Source organism: Tenrec ecaudatus, chromosome 2, assembly GCF_050624435.1.
Source record: "Tenrec ecaudatus isolate mTenEca1 chromosome 2, mTenEca1.hap1, whole genome shotgun sequence".
In the NCBI taxonomy this organism is placed as follows: domain Eukaryota; kingdom Metazoa; phylum Chordata; class Mammalia; order Afrosoricida; family Tenrecidae; genus Tenrec; species Tenrec ecaudatus.
The window spans coordinates 78,661,846-78,678,873 of NC_134531.1; the positions used below are offsets into that span (position 1 = coordinate 78,661,846).

The 17,028-nt window shown below is 38.7% G+C and overlaps 1 protein-coding gene across 3 annotated transcripts in view; it reads right to left on the bottom strand.

The window, feature by feature from the left end:
- Positions 1–17,028, bottom strand: part of SSBP2 (single stranded DNA binding protein 2) — a 316,310-nt gene that overhangs the window by 187,485 nt on the left and 111,797 nt on the right. For all 3 annotated transcript variants that reach the window (XM_075541237.1, XM_075541238.1, XM_075541236.1), the window contains exon 3: positions 8,892–8,953. In XM_075541237.1, the coding sequence (XP_075397352.1) occupies positions 8,892–8,953 (62 nt within the window). The remainder of the gene's footprint in view (positions 1–8,891; positions 8,954–17,028) is intronic.

The window sequence follows — 17,028 nt, forward strand, 5'->3', positions numbered from 1 at the left end:
TGTCTGCTCTGAGCAGGAACATCATTCTAGAGGCTTGGTGGGCCAGGATGTCCTCTCCTCCCTCTCCATCCCTTTGCATTTCTCCTGTGTGCTCTAATCCAAGGAGGTCCTCTCCCCAAGCTCTAGCCCCAGTGCTGTCCTCTGAAGTGCATTCTTCTGAGGGGTGGGGGGTGCGGTAGCAGTGTCCACATAGTTAGGATTGGGGTTGGTCCCGCATTACAAAGACTTGAAAGCCAGTTTTATAGTATATTCTTTAAATTGTTTAATCACAGAATACTATATTCAATAATATAACAGTTTCATTTCCTTAATTTTTCAAATTTCCTTATAAACACTAGCTCTCTCCTGAAAAGTATTTGACTGCATTATTTTAAAAATATTATTTCACACACACAAAAAATATTATTCACACAGTGAACTAGGGAAAAATGGTAATTTATGGTTGAAGCTCTAAAAGATATTGAATATTCGTTATTTATACATATACAATTTGATTAAATTTACCTTAGAATATTAATAATGTTCTACTTCTGTTTTTCAAAGTGCATTTATTAATTTAATGAAAGATCAAAAGTTTATAAAATTAAATTCAAGGATAACGAAATTAATTCTAAAATAATTCTATATATGGTATTCCTAAGAATCTGATTATTACATATGATCTTTAATAAAGGCCAAAAACGCCATTTAAATAAGTACTTATGATCAGCTCAGGTCTGGTTTCCCATCTAATAATGTCTAAGACATATATAATTTTAAAAAATTATTGTGAATTAAATGGGATTTCACATATCAGGTCATCACTTTTTTATTCTACAACTTTAACAACATAACAACATATTAGCCCTCCTATTAGCTTACCCTGTCCCGCTTTTTTTAATCACCCTTTTGTTAAATGTTATCCTCCCCTACCTCAAGGTGATACCTTCTTACTCTCTATTCCATTACTTCCTCTCCCCTCCCACCCCCTCTTACCTTTTACACATAACTTTTTGTTCATTTACAAATCTCTATTCTGTGGTTTCAAAGACCATATGCTGAGGAGGCCACCAAGAAAAGTCTGACATGATTAAAAATGATTTAGGAATATAAAACATAGGAGAAAATTTTCACTTAAAAAAATCTACTCATCTGGACAGTTTCAAAACAATTTGTAATAGTCTGTTACTTGCTATGAAATTTAAAGCACAAAATTAATAAAAATTAAATATAGATAAATTCATTTTTCATGCTTCCATATTCATGTTTTAACCTGTTTCCATTGGTATGTTTTTACCTCTTAAGAAGTGATCACAGGTGGAAAAGATATTTCAAATTCAATCTGTGTTTTCCCCTAGTAATAATGAGCCACACAAAACTGACTGCTTTAATACCATCCTAATATTTAAAAACAAATTGGCTATCTCATAACAAGAACAGCAAAACATTGTACTATAAATCAAAATATATTATTTTAGTTCTCATTTCCCATGTCATACATGTTTCAGTTGTTAGGATTGCAAATGAATCCCTTAACTTTTCTAGCCTACCTTGTAATTTTGAATATAACACAGTGCGGTAGCGTGAAATCACTTAGTATACTTTGGTTATCCATACTCTGTGACTTCCACCCTGTTGCTGCTGGGCAGGGGCATGGAGGACTCTTAACTGAGATATGGTCAGTTGTGCCATTCCACTGGGTGTAAGGCTGAGCCAGCTTAGACGGCTGAGTAGAAATGTCAGAACCATTGAGAAAGAAGAGCTGCACATGTAAGAAGCGCATGCAAGATCCCTGCCTGAAGTGATGGAAGTAGCAGAGGACCCAGAAGCTGCAGCAGAGACCATGAGACAGAGCAGTGGGCTGGCTGCCTATTTCAAAACAATTATCAAGCTGAGTGTCAGTAGGCAGGAGGCTGGTTTGCAGACTGGGAGTGTACTCTGGGCATTCATCAGCACTAAAGTCTGTATCAGTGAGCTCAGGCATCGGAGCAATTGTGAAGATGGCACAGGCCATTCAGTTTCCTTCTATTGTGCATAGGGCTACTAGGGGTCCCAACAACAACAAAGTATCTTTGTAATTCTTGTGTGAATAGAGCAGAGGCCAAGGTAGATGTGGTTGATAGGCTGAGGACTAGAGAGAGATGAGGCTGCTGAGAGGGTTTGCTGTAGGCATGGCCTGAACTGCTAAGAACAAAGGACTGTATCCTTAATGTTTTCTAACCCTAACTTGTGGTAACTTGTTAACTTTCCTAATAAATCCCACAATAATGAGTATTGTCTGTGAGTTCTATGAGGTCACTGCAAAGATTATCAAGTGCAATAGAGAAGCTGAGTGGTATGGGGCAGGGGCAGGGGCACTGTTGGTGTTAGAATAGGCTACAGCAAGATGAATAGTGGAGGTCTATGTGACCTCTGCTTTATAGGAATCACTCTTGGCAGACGTGAAATCCCTCTCCCACTAGTGAAGCCAAAGGAAGGCAGATGTGAGCCCCTTGCCATTTCCTCACAGAGATAAACCAGAAGACTTCTATGAAGCCTTCATGAATTAAAGGGGGGAAAATTAACTGATTTTCTTCAAATAACATTTCAAATATGTACTCAAACCTAGTCTGTACAATCTAGAGTGCATTATACTGCACAAGAAGAAATAAATCTATAATCTGTGGCACATGCAACACTTATGACTGGACCCAAAACTAATGAGGAGGAGAACTGAGAATCACATGTCACTTTCCTAAACTGCTTAAAGGTAGCTCTCTGTAAAAAATATACATCAGACACTATTAAAGTCTAATAAGTGCTACTGACAAGTACTTTTGAGTTGATATTATAACAACTGCTATAAGAAAACATGCACCTCTCTCCTAGAGAAGGGATCAGACTTGAGAAAGTAAGATTCTAGCAGTCCTTGATTCTCCTTAGTTAGGGAGATTCCTCTGGTGACCGACTGAAATGGGGGCCCCAAAGGCACAGCTTTTCTCTTTCTATAACCTGGGATGCTGGGGGTGAAGGAGCCTCCAATTCCTCTAACCCACTATATCAATGAAACTTGAAACCAAAATAATATCCTTAAAATGTGGTGGTTTTATCATCTATAATCCTTTAGATTAACAGTCTCCTTATTCCTAAGAAGAAACAAGTGAAAATTGTCTATTTTCAAAGGAAGAAAAGAGACTAAACACACCGAGAGGCAAATTTATAAAGTATTAATATTTACACGTGTCATTTCTCAAGTGCTCCCCCCCAAAAAGTCCAAGGAAAGCATGAAATCCCCAAGTTGAGGAGCCTCACCGTATACTGTTTTCCCTTCATTTCGGGAGGATCTGGATAGAAATGACTTAACTCGCTATTAGTGTCTCAAGGGAACAAAGAAAGCCAAATAGTTGTTAGAGCAGCTTCAAGGGTGAACAAACATGCCAGCTGCGCCCCAGAAGAAGGTGCCAACATAATTATATCATCTTAGTGACCATGGCCATATCTACAACTACCTGAAAATAAAAAGTTAAAAACAACACTGTGTGAAACAGTCCCCTGACCTCACAATGAGGAGACAGCCAGGTTCAAAGGCCAAGTCTTAATCAGACATTTCTCTTTCACGGATCCCCAAATATATCAATGAGTACTACCTATGCATTTCCCTATTGAAGATAACTACTCATTCAAAGATCATGGAAGGTTCTACACGTAATGTACATATGCCTGAACCTCACTCAGAACTTCCAAATATGTTTACTCGAAGTATTCCTTGGCATTATTTAATACTTTTTTAAAATGCAAGAATTAAATTTGATCCCATTCTAATAAAACTGTTATCATACTCTGGATTAGCAGTAATTTCATATTTTAAAGCATCATCAGCATAGTGTACTGAACATGAACCAAATTCAACATACACTAAGTACTGTATAAAAACAAACAACCAAACAAACACTCCTGCCATTGGGGTCAAGGCTGACTCATAGCAACCCATTATAAGTTTCCAAGACTAATTGTTGACAGGAGTAGAAAGCCCAGTCTTTCTCCCTCTGGGATGCTGATGGTTTTGAACTATAGACCATGTGGATCACAGCCTGATGCTTAACCACTCACTATGCAACCAGCCAGTATTTATTTTTATTGTGATCCCCATTTTACAGATGAGGGAACTGAAGCATAAATCAAAACTTCAAATTCATTGCCACTGAGTCCATTCCAACTCATAGTAACCCCACAGGACAGGATAGAATTTGTTAATCATTACAAGAGCAGAAGGTCTCATGCTTCTCCCAAGGTGTGACTGGTAGTTTTGAACTACTAACCCTTGGGGTCAATCTGTATGCTGAGCAAATTATCAGAGAAGCTGGTTTATATGAAGAAGAATATACCATCAAGATTGGAGAAAGGCTTATTAACAACCTGGAATCTGCAGGTGACATAACCTTGCTGGCTGAAAGTGAGGAGGACTTGAAGCACTTGCTGATGGAGATCAAGGATTGCAGTCTTCAGTGTGGATTGCAACTCAATGTAAGGAAGACTAAAATCCTAACAACCGGACCAACAGGTAATATCACGATAAACAGATAAAACATGAAAAATTGTTAAGTTTTTCTTGCTTGGATCCACATAAACATTCATGGAAGCTGTGATCCAGAGATCAAAGAACCCCTAACATTAGGCAAATCTGCTACACAGAACCTGTTTAGAGTACTGAAAGGCAGAGAAGTTACGTTGAGGACTAAAGTGCACTAGATTTAAGGCATGGTATTTTCAATTGCCTCATAAGTTGGGCAATGAATAAGGAAGACTGAAGAAGAATCAAAATGCTTGAATTGTGGTGCTGGCAAAGAATACTGAAAGTACTATGAATTACTAATATAACGAAGAGATCTGACTTGGAAGAAGTACAAAGAGAATGCTCCTTAAAGGCAAGGATGGCTAGACTGTCTCACATACTTTAGACATGTTGTAAGGAGAGATTAGTCCCTGGAGAAGGACATCTTGCTTAGTAAAGTAGAAGGACAGCAAACAAAGAGAAAGTCTCTGGACAAGATGGATTGACACAGGAGTTGCAACAATGCGCTGGAACATAAGACCAATTGTAAGAATGGCACAGGATCAGGCAACGTGCTGTTCTGCTGTACACAGGGTCCCTGTGAGTTAGAAGCTGTGTGCCTATGTGACTCCTACCAACAACAACATAACCCCTTAAGCTATGTAGTCTACTACTGAATTCCTTACTGCGAGATTAGTTTCGTACTTTATAAATACTTGGCGAATAGGCTTCAATAACCAGGCCATTCCACTTTCAAGTATTATATAAAAAAGGGAAGCGAAATGGTCATAAAATTCTAAGTGGTTCATCCAACAGACTTTCCATTTGATCCAATAAGCAAACAGTAAGGTCACGAAAACAAATAACTCACTGCCATCATTTCTGACTCATAGCCACCCTATAGGTCAGGATAGAATTGCCCTTGTGGGTTCCTGAGAGTGTAACTCTCTGGCAATCGAAAGCCTTATCTTTCTCCTACAGAGAGGCTGGTGGTTTGGAACAGCTGGCCTCTTTGTTAACAGCCCAATGTATAACCACTATTCTAGCAGGGCTTCTAACGCTTTGAAGGAAACACAGTATTCTAATCATCAGGGCATTTGCAGCAGCATAACTTTCATAACTAACATAAAGGCATTCATTATTACTGAACCCCTAACCTAGAGCATATCCATTCATCCAATAGAAGCAGACTCCTAACATAGTCTCTTAGAACTTTTTAGACTTAAATTGAAAAGATACAAAATACAAGAATTTCAAGAGATGAGGAGACTCCTAATAATAAGGCTTTATAGTCCATATCTCAATATTATAAATATATACCATCTGAAATGAGAATTTTATTTTTATTTTAAATTTATTATAAGAATATGTCAGCATTATTAAAAACTAATTCTTAAACCCTAGGAACGCAGCACAATGCTCAAGTACAATGAGCCGTTGTTCCAAATACAGGAACTCTGAACCAAAAGACTGCACCTGTTCCTGGCATGTATGTGTGAGACATCTAAGGGGAACCCACAAGAATAACCACAACTGACCAAGTGTGGTCCCATTCATCACGAGACTTCTAGGAAGGTCCGCTTTCCGGAGCAAGGTTAGACAAGATGACGGCACTAAATCATGCACCAAGAAGACCGTGCGTGTGGCATGAGAAGATAACCTTTGCTTTTCTTTTAAATGAGACACTGAGAGAGCAGGGTAAAGAAATCATTCTAATTGAAGGGGAGAGTAAGGCTTGTCCATGCCTGGGTGACCGATTGCAGTTGGGGACATGTCACATCCTGAGAGTAATGGCATAACAGTGCCTTGACAGAAAGTAGGCCTTCAACATTGCCTTGCAATCTCTTTGTATTTCATGGTCAGTTATCTCCCTGACTCACTGAAGAACTAGTTCAAACTCACTTTATAGACTACTAAAAAATCACACTACTATCACCAGAACACATCCTACTTTTCAGACAAAAGCATCAAAACAAGAACATGATTTTTTCCCATTAAATTGAAAAATCTCCTTACATCTCCTCTCAGCACAATGGGAGAGATGGTGCTCTGGAGCCCTTCGTCCTGGTCTCTGCAGGGGTTTTCCATCACTAATTATCCCTTTCCCATATCTTCAACCTCTCCTTCTCTACTGGCTCCTTCTCAGAAGCACTAAATTTGCTAACATTTCTTTCACTGAAAATGAAAAAAATTCCCCCAAATCCATGACACTGATTCAGGAAGCATCCCTTCCTATATCAATATGTATCTCTCATTTAAGTCCTTTTCTTGGCTGACCTTCCTGATATAATTAACTAAATGTCCATTTCCAACTTCTTAACCTCCTGGTAGAGACCCTCAATGACATCATCGTTTAAGCACTTGACTACTAACCAACAGGCTGGAGGCATGAATCCACCCAGGGTACCTTGGAAGAACAGCTTGGCACTCTTTCTGAAAGATCACAGCCATGGAAACCCCTGTCAGCAGTTTCACTCCGCAGTAAACACCTGGGATTGCAACAAGTCACTGGCAACTCCGTGGCAGCTATTTAACCTCTGAGTGGCTTCCTGACCTGACGGTTTCCTAGCCCATCACTGGGCTCATCAAGCATTTCTGCCTAATCCATAAAGGGCATCTGATTTGATCTCACTGCCTTTAAGTCGATGCTGATTCGTAGCAACCCTACAGAACAAGGTAGCATTGCCACAGTGGGTTTCTGAGACCCTAACTCTACATGAGTAGAAAACCTTGTCGTTCTCCCTCAGAGAACATTGGTTCTATAGCCCTGAATCCAAGATAAAGTATAAGTATCTACTTTTGCAGCCCCCTACCCATCATTCCAGCTCCCTCCAGGGGACGGAATCACCCAATTTGGGAAAGTGTTCTAGGCCTTCCCATCCCTCTCAAGCCAAATCTTATTCATAGTTAAGGCCTTGGCTTAGATACCAGCTCCTCCCATGAGCTGGCTCTGCCTCTTAGGCCAGACAATAGGACCCTGCATACAAGGAGGCTTCACATTGTTTCATGGAAAGGGGGAGTTAAAGGGAAACATTTTTTTCCTTGAATTTTTGGAATACCCCTCATTTCACTCATGAAATATGTAAAGACAGTCCCCAGGTTATGAGTGAGATCCTTTCCTGTGCCTTTAAGAATCTGTAGGTAAGTTGAGACAAATACATATGGTTCTTATTTATTTTTAAGTTTGGGGGCAAAAAAAGGCTCATATCACTTTCAGTGATTTAAAAGCTACATATTCAGCAAGTGAAGGTGGAGATTATCAAGAATGTGGTTGGCAGTAAAATTGGACCAATTGTTTCAAAGTAAGGGCAAATTTACATAACTCTAAAGGGCAAACAGGAGCTGTCCAGGTTGGATGATCACAACCAGGAGGACTGCCTATATTTCGTTTTCCCCGCTGAATAATTCCTTTATGTTCCTCAATAAACTGCAATCATTTGGAAGGTAGGAATGTGTGTGTGTGTTAGTTATTCACTGGCCTGTCCCTCGTATCTAGCACTGTACAGAGAATGTAAGTACCTTAGGAAGTATTTGACAGAACACAGACACAAATAATTACTTGATTAGCAAGGGAAAATATGCTCAAAGCCTCAGGAGTAAATGAAAGTTAAAAAGAAACCTCTATCTGCCACCACATGGCAGAAATACGAAAGGCACACCTTTAATGCAATAAACAAATCAATAACATCCATTTAATTAGTTAAAATATCTGCAGAGCCCTGCAGCAGACAACTGTTTTTCATGAATATGCTTTTCTATCTGAAGAAAACAAAGATAAACTTATTTCAGTCTCTGCTCCGTTGCAGCCTTTCCCATTCTTGTTCTAGGGAGTTTGTCCCTTGGTGAGGAGTTGTACTTTTGAACAGGACTGGCCTATATTACCGATGATGCAGTCAAATTATTCACCTGAGTTGCTTCTCCACTCCTCATCCTTCCAAGAGAAGCAAGGTGCAAAGAAGGAATGGGAATATAGCAAGCTAAAATATTTAATTATTGTTAACTGTGGTCTGAAATTTTGACAACTTGCTAGCTCGCTTTGCAGAAAACAGACAGCTAGCTCAAAGAGCAGACAGTCAAGAAAAGCACTGTCTTATGTCTCCACTATACAATGAGACAGCAATTACATGTATGGACAGTTGGAAATCCCGCACGCTGGCCCACGCTCTTCCAGCTTGACTTGGTAGTAGTATCTTAGAGTCAAGTTAACAGAAACACTGGCCTGAGGGGTTTTTGTTGCTGCTTTTAAGGAATAGTTTTCAGAAAGTAATTTTAGAAAATAATGAAGAATGAAAAGAAAGCATACCATCATAAGAAAATATGACGCTGGTCTACTGGAATGCATCATCAATTTAGTGAAAATGGAGTAAAATAAGATACTTACCACCACCAAGAATGTAAGAATCCTGGTGGTTCCCCCAATGTGATGTTTTTTTCCCATCTTATCTAAAATGAATAAAAGATATATTAAATAGTGTCCTAATAGCACTCTTCCCTACACATATTACATAGCAAGGTTTTCTAATGTAAAAATATTCAGGTAGTATATAAGTTTGTCATAATTATCATCTCATGCTTTACAAACATTCATTTCCCACAGTAATTTAAGGACAAGATTAGTCTATGAGAGAAAAGCCTGACCATTATTACCCCGAATTTGCTTCCCACTGTGCCAGTAATTAAGCTATTGTGTCTTGGCTCCAAATCAATCCTTCTCTGAGATACCGATGCTCTGAACAGGACACTGGGTCCTTCCTCAGCTGGCTGCCTGTGGTTCCAAAATCTGAGAGGCTCTAGAGCAGAGGTTCTCAACCTGTGGGTCACAACCCCTTGGGGGTTCAAACGACCCTTTGACAGGGGTCACCTAAGACCATCGTAAAACACATAAATATTTCACAATACATAATTACAGATTGTTTTGTGATTAATCACTATGCTTTAATTATGTTTAATTATGTTCAATTTGTAACAATGAAAATACATCCTGCTTATCAGATATTTATATTACAATTCATAACAGTAGTAAAATTACAGTTATGAAGTAGCAATGAAAATAATGTTATGGTTGGGGGTCACCATAACATGAGGAACTGCATTAAAGGGTCAGGGCCTAAGGAAGGCTGAGAACCACTGCCCTTGAGGGAGACTGGAAGCAGCAAAAAGGGAAAGGGAACTCGGTCCTTCCTTTATGTTGCTGTTCCTGTCTGGGTGGCCCCAGTAGCAGCAATTCCCCTCAACAATACTATCTGGTTCCAGTCTGGCTTTTCTCCCACACCGCCAGAACCTCTTTTCTTGCCCTGCTTAGAAGTACAAACACATTTGCCCATCACTCTTTCTTGGATGTTTAAAATCTAGATCATAACCAGCACCGAATAGGCAGCATTCTCTGCTCACGGGTCTAAACCAAATAGGACCCTCCTCTAATATTAGGATCTTCCTCTTCCCTTTGACTCCCCAGCCCTACTGACTGCATGGGGCAACTAGAACTTTCTGTGACACAGTGGTCCCTTGTCATTTTTTAAACCTGTTAGCAATGTAAGTACATTACATTCTCTCCGGAGAAATGTCTAATGAGCATTCAGTGGTCACCCCTGGATTCTGAATGATATATACCTTTACCTCTTCATAAGAGAAGGATATTAAAAATTCAAGTCTGTTAAGCAGAATGAAGCCTTGACTAGAACTTTGGCTTCATTACTTACTAGCTGTGTGACTTTAGAAATGTTACTTAAGTCTTTTGTGCCTCAGTTTCCTCATCAATAAAATAAGAATAATAATTACCAACCTCACAGGGTTGTGATAAGCTGATTAATACATGGCAAGCTTAAAAAAAAGTAGCTGACATGAAGTAAGTATCTAATAACTATTAGCTACTATTATTTCCCCTTACCTAGAAGAACATCTCTCTGGAAACCTATTCTACTAGCATTGTCATGAGCATTCACAAAATTCTAGTGGTAAGGAATGAGTCTAGTAATAACTTACCAATCAGAACAGAATAAAACTGCCTGGTGGTTATATTCAGGCGATGCACAAGTTAAAACACTTATAATAAAATATGTTTGTACTTATCATTCTTGTATTTCAAAAAATCCTGGTAGCTGACAAAATGCTAATGGAAATATAAATATGTATACTTTATTATAATTCTGTTAAATAATCATCAGATATCAGAGACTAGTTTTTTTTAAAAGGAATATAATAAACCTTCTGCTTGTTAATGTCTCCTGCCATTTGGGGAATTGTACAGTAGTATAATAATGTATAAATGAGGAGGACTGAGAAATGTACCAAAGACAGGACCATTCAGACTACATATGTGACTAGAATAAAAAGAAAACAGAGTTTGAACTAAGAATGCTATAAATGAGAGAAAAGTACAAATTAATCATTAAACAAGAATTAAGCTTTTAATTACTTTTAATCATTTGGAAATCAGTGTTTTGTTTATCTGATCATTCTAATGTATAAACTATAATTCAGATAATCAAATAAAAACATCATCCTAAGAAGTAACTTTTGAGGAGTTTGTTTCTTGTTTTGGTGAAACAGAAGGTATTTTAGGAACTCACCATTGTTAGCATCAATAGGAATATCAGTTAATCAGTACTAACCCAGATATTTGCAAGACATTGGACTTAATCTGTACAGGTTCCAAATTGTAATTTAAGGATCTTTAAAAACTAAGGATTTTTAAAATAAATTACTGGTTTGAGGGGGGTGAGGGAGAAAAATAACAACAAAAAAAACCCCTCCCTCCCATCAAGTTGATGCCAACTCATAATGACAGTATAAGACACGATGTTTCCAAGCCTGCAACCTTTACCAGAATATAAAATTCAGTCTTTCTCCCTAACCAGCTATGTACATACAGCTGACTTCATGAATGTCTTCTATTTTACCTCCCTAGTTTCTAATATCTATTGTAATGGCTACAAAGAACACACAGACAAAATACATGATAAAAGAAAGGGTTTATTAAGGAAATTAAGTTGTAATGCCAGAAGAAATGCTCAGGGCTGAGTTGTTTATCAGGACATGATACAAAATTCTTTCAGATCTGCTAATAAATGCCCAAAAGGACACAGCACTCCACTGTTAGCCTCAACTCAAAGGCATTCAGCTCAAACTCAGTGGGTCAGCAAACATAGGTCCCTAAGTTAAGTGCCTGGAGACACCCCACTCAAAAAGCCTCAGTCCAAAGGAACTCAGCTCCACTTCCGTGGCCAGCAAGCCCAACTTCCCCAATTAGTGCCCACAGCACCCTGATCCACAAGCCAGCCTCCTGCACAAAAGCACTCGGCTTTACTTGCTCCGTAGGTTGGGAAGTCCACTCTGCTTCATGCTCTCATTCCTGGTTCTGCTGCTACTCCTCTGACGTTGCAGCTGTCTTCCAGACCCAGGGGTTCACTGCTCAGGAATCTCAGGTCCTGAGGACGTGGCTCTACTCCAGGCTCTTGCTAGTATGAGATCTCTCCTCCTGCTTCTCAGAGGGCTCATTTTAGACAAAGCAAGATGGCACTCCAGGAAAATCTGTTTGCAATGACTCACGAGTGAATCCTATTCGTATCTTATACCAATGCAGGGAAAGGTCATTTGGTGAGAGTTAAGAGCGTGCACTAGAAGAATCACATTAAATAATTCACTGCCCATCCAATATCTTTAAGAGTTAAAAAAGAGAGATAGAAGTGTAGTGGTTTTAATATTCTACTTTTTACATTTTAGATGAATTGGAGCTCACCATAACTAACATTTAAACAAGGTCCATTTCTCTCATAACTTAAAACTTCACAGTGAATACTCTTCATGAATTCAAAATCTAACTACACTCTATGCCTGTTCTTAGCACTAGATAGCAATAATCACAAAATATCAAAATCCCTGCTTGGGGAAATGTACACTTTAGTAAGGAAGATAGTATAAAAAAAACCCAAGAAGTTCACTGTGCTTATAGCTAAAGGTGACTGATACTATTGAAAAGGGTAAAGCAGAGGAAGATAGAAAAATCAAGGAAAAAGGTCAAAAGGAGTTAAAATTTTAAAGATGACCCAAGAAAGGTCTCAGTGAGAAAGGAACTCTCAAAAACAAGTAACTTATGTGTATATGCCTCAGCTTTTCAAATGAAGTGATTTAAACATTTTTAGCAATATTCCAATCAGCAAAATATGTCACAGGTCTTTAGCACCACCATTAGTAAGCAACTATAATTACAAATTTCAGAAAAAGTCAAGGAATTCTATCTACTATGGAATAAATTTGGATTTTACTATCAAGAGGATTTTTTTCTTAAGTTTTAAAACAAGAGTTTAGAGGGTGATCTTAACTTAAAAAAAAAAAACCAATGCTTAAAGGACAAGATTCAGAAACACATGAAAAGGAACAACTTAAGTGCTATTAAGATTCCTAAAACGGGTTGTATTTTTTTAGACATCTTATATAAAATGTAAGCCAATTGGAGCATTGAAGTAGACATTTAACTTCTTTTTACAAAAATGGAAAATTTTAATTAGAAAATTATATATGTGGTAGACTTTTAAAAACAGAGCTAAAGGGAGAATTTTTAGGAATTAGAGAATTTGTACAGTGGGCTACATGTTGCTCTGCAAACCGCAAGGTCAGCAATTCAAAACTACCAGTCCCTTGCCAGGAGAATGGCGAAACTTTCTACTCCGGTAGTTACCGTCTCAGAACCCCCCACGGGCAGTTCTACCCTGTCTTATACGGTTGCTATGAGTCAGAATTGCCTCAATGGCAGTGAATGATATAAACCAGAAACTAACTCGAATCCTCCTGAATAAAAACACAGAGAGTTTATATATCGCTGCCATTTTTCTGTGATAATTTCAGATGACCAACATAATGACCAACTCTCCTTTGGTTCATAAAAAGCATAGAATTTTATGGAAAATGAAACTTTGATGTCCTGCTAAAATTACAATTAAAGTGTGGGCCCATTCATCTCTCCATCTTCTTCATGACCATTGTTTCACTTGTTGGTGTCTTCTTGGGCATAAGGACCTCACAGATAGGTGGTTCCTGGAAAGGGAGTAAGGCTCTCATAAAAACAACCCGGGCACCCTAATATTCCTAATTACTCATAGTCATCATAATAAAAAGCAAGCGTTACAAAGTCATGACCTATATTTCAACTCAGCTCATTTTGACCCTGCCAATATGACTACGAAATAAAGCAAACAGTGCTATTTTCAAGTTTAAAAAAAGATGAATGACTTAAGAGAAGTTAAAGTACAGTCTCAATGTGTGCTAGAACTGGGATTAACTCAGTCTAATAAGACTCTAATTCATCCACCTGCACTCACCCAACATCCACAAGGAATCTTCAGCTATTTCAGAAAAGAAGTGACTTTTCTGAGAGTAAACTCCCTTTGTGGCTCATATTTGAAGTGATCCTTTATGAGACAAAAACTGAAGGCAACATGTCTGTCTTTTTAAAAGTATGTATCCTACTATTCCTCAGAGAAATTCAGACATCCTTAGAACACATTATTGCTTCCACCTTCATTGTATTCTTTACTAGAGTGTGCCTTTCTCACTTTAAATTGCACGTCTGTTGCAGAAGCAGCTAGATGTTGGTCCATTAGCTGGATCAAAGTTATCACAACAAATAAGTATCCTCTCTAGAATATATTTATATTCCATATGTATACTGTATCTATATATGAATAGAAAATACAAAATAAATAGTAGTGTTTGCCTCAAACCAATCCTGCTCTATATATTGTTAATTAACAGTAAAGCATGAGACAGTGGGTTACGATGTGTGCTGCTAACTAAAAGTTGAGCAGTTCAAAACCACCAGCTACTCCCTGGGAGAAAGTTGAGCCTTTTTATTCCCAAAGAATGTACAGCCTCAAAAACCCATAGGGGCCATTCTACTGTATAAGGTAGGGTGGCTATGGGTCAGAACCAATTCAATGGCAGTGAGGTTTGAGAGTTTTTGGTGCTCAAGAAAAAGTAAACAGAACTCCGGACTTGAAGAAAACAAAATCACGTTTACTACAGCATTGTGGAAGCAACCTTGTAAGTCTACTAATATCCACTGTGATCAAGTGGTAACTGACTGTAGGACAAAGCAGAACTGCCCCCATAGAATTCCCAAGGCTATAATCTCAATGGAAATAGGATGACATAGCTTTCTCACAGAACAGCTGGCAGTTCAAACAGCCAACCTTTCAGTAAGTAGCTGAGCACTGTAACCACTGCCTCACCAAAACTCCTTATGTCTACTAATGCAGTTGTCAGGTCCCATCCAGCGAGTTCCAGGCCATCATGACCCTATGCAAAACAGAATGAAGTGCTGCTCCTCCCGTGCTCTCCCTCACAATTGTTCCTACGCTAGAGCCCCCTGTTGCAGCCACGGTGTCCGTCTATTGCCTTGAGTCTCTTCTTTCCGCTGCCCCTCTCCTTTACCAAGTCTGATACCCTTCTCCAGGGACTGGTTTCTCCTGACAACATGCCCAAGGTATGTAAGATGAAGTCTCACCATCCTTGCCTCTAAGGAACACTCTGACCAGCCATACTTCTTCCAAGACACATTTGCTTGTTCTTTAAGCAGTTCATGACACTTTCAAGGTGCTTCACCAGCACTCAAATTCAAACATATTGATTCTTCTTCAGTCTTCCTTATTTAATGTTCAACTTTCACATGCATTTGAAGCAATGGAAAACACCATGGTCTGGGGCAGGCACACCTAAGTCCTCAAAGTAACACCCTAGCTTTTCAATACCCTAAAGAGGACTTGTGAAGATTACCTAATGCAATGATTCCTTTGATCTCTGAACTGCTGCTTCCATCATGTACATTTATTATGGATGCAAGCAAGACAAAATAGTGACAATTTCAATTATTTCTCTACTTAACATGATGTTACCTACTGGTCCAGTTGTGAGGATTTTGGTATTCTTTCCATTGAGTTGTAATCTATACTGAAGATGGAAATTCTTAATTTTCATCAGCAAGTACTTCAAGTCCTCCTTACCTTCAGCAAAAAAGGTTGTGCCAGTGGCATATTGCTGGTTGTTATTAAGCCTTCTTCCAAGTCTAATGCAGCATTTTTCTTCATAAAATCCAGCCTCTCTGATTATTTGCTCAGTACACAGATTGAAAAAGTATACCATGTGTGGTAGTTATATAATCTGTTGTCAATTTGAGACCGAAGAGTTGAGGGGTGAAGTTTAGACTGTCAATCAGGTCACAGCTTGATAACTTCATTTGGAGGTGCTAAGGAGATAAATAGTCCGCTGGAGGCAGGACAAAAGCTCAGTCCCTGCAAGACATTACTGACAATGAGCCTAATGGAGCTATGCTGATGCAGACAGAGCCCAGGAGATGGAGAAGCCACATGGAGACCCCTGCCAGCGCTGAGATACTTCCACTGTCACTGGATCCACAAGACTTTCCACCTACTGGCCTGTGATCTTCTTGTATTCACCATGATTGCATGTGTTGTGTGAGTCTGAAGAGGAATTTATAGATTGGTACTGGACATATGAGCTAATACATGATTTATGGACTTGATCTGAACTGTGTTGGGTTTTTTCTTTCTATCCAATTGCTCTTGTATATAGAGCTCTTTCTTATACACATATGAATACCTCTAGATGTGTTTCTCTAGTCAACCTGGGCTAACACACCCTGACACACACCTTTTCTGATTTTAAGCCATGCAGTATTGCCTTGCTCCGTTATCACAACTTCTTCTTTATCCATGTACAGTAAATTCCCCCATGAGCACAATAAAGTGTCTGGAATTCACGTTTTTATTAAGGCTATCCATAGTTGGTTTTGATCCATACAAGTCAAATACCTTGACATAGTCAATAAAAATACAAGTAAACATCTCTCTAGTACTCTCTGCTTTGAGCTAAAATCCATCTGAAATCACATCCTCTTCTGAACTAGCCTGAACCAGCAATATTTCACCTCCATGTGATATTAATGATATTGTTCTCTGATTTGAATATTTATTGAGTCACTTTTCTCAAGCTGTCCTTTGAAATTCTGTTCAGCTCTTTGATTTCAACATTTCTTCCATGTGCTTCAATTACTCTATGATTAAAAGCAGATTTCATACTCTTCTGTTAGCCACTCTAATTTTTTATTTCTTTCCTTTCTTTTTAACGGCCTTTTTGCTGTCATCATGAATGATGCTTTTAATGCTGTCCTACAGTTCATCAGGTATTCTTTCACTAGTATTTAGTGCATCAAATCTGTTCTTGAGATATTCTCAAAATTTAGGTAGGAAAGACTCAAGGTATTCTGCCTCTTGTGCACCAGCTTTCATTTTCTACAGCTTCAACCTGAACTGACATAAGACTGCTCCACAGTCAGCCATTGGCCTGGCTTCAACTGCTGATATGGAGCTTCTCCAATGTCTCTTCTCTCATGTGTAGTTAATTTCATTTTTATATATTCCATCTGAGGAGGTCCATGTGTTATGTTGTTGAAAACAGGAATTTACTACGAACAAGTTGTTTGGTCTTGCAAAATTCTATCATGC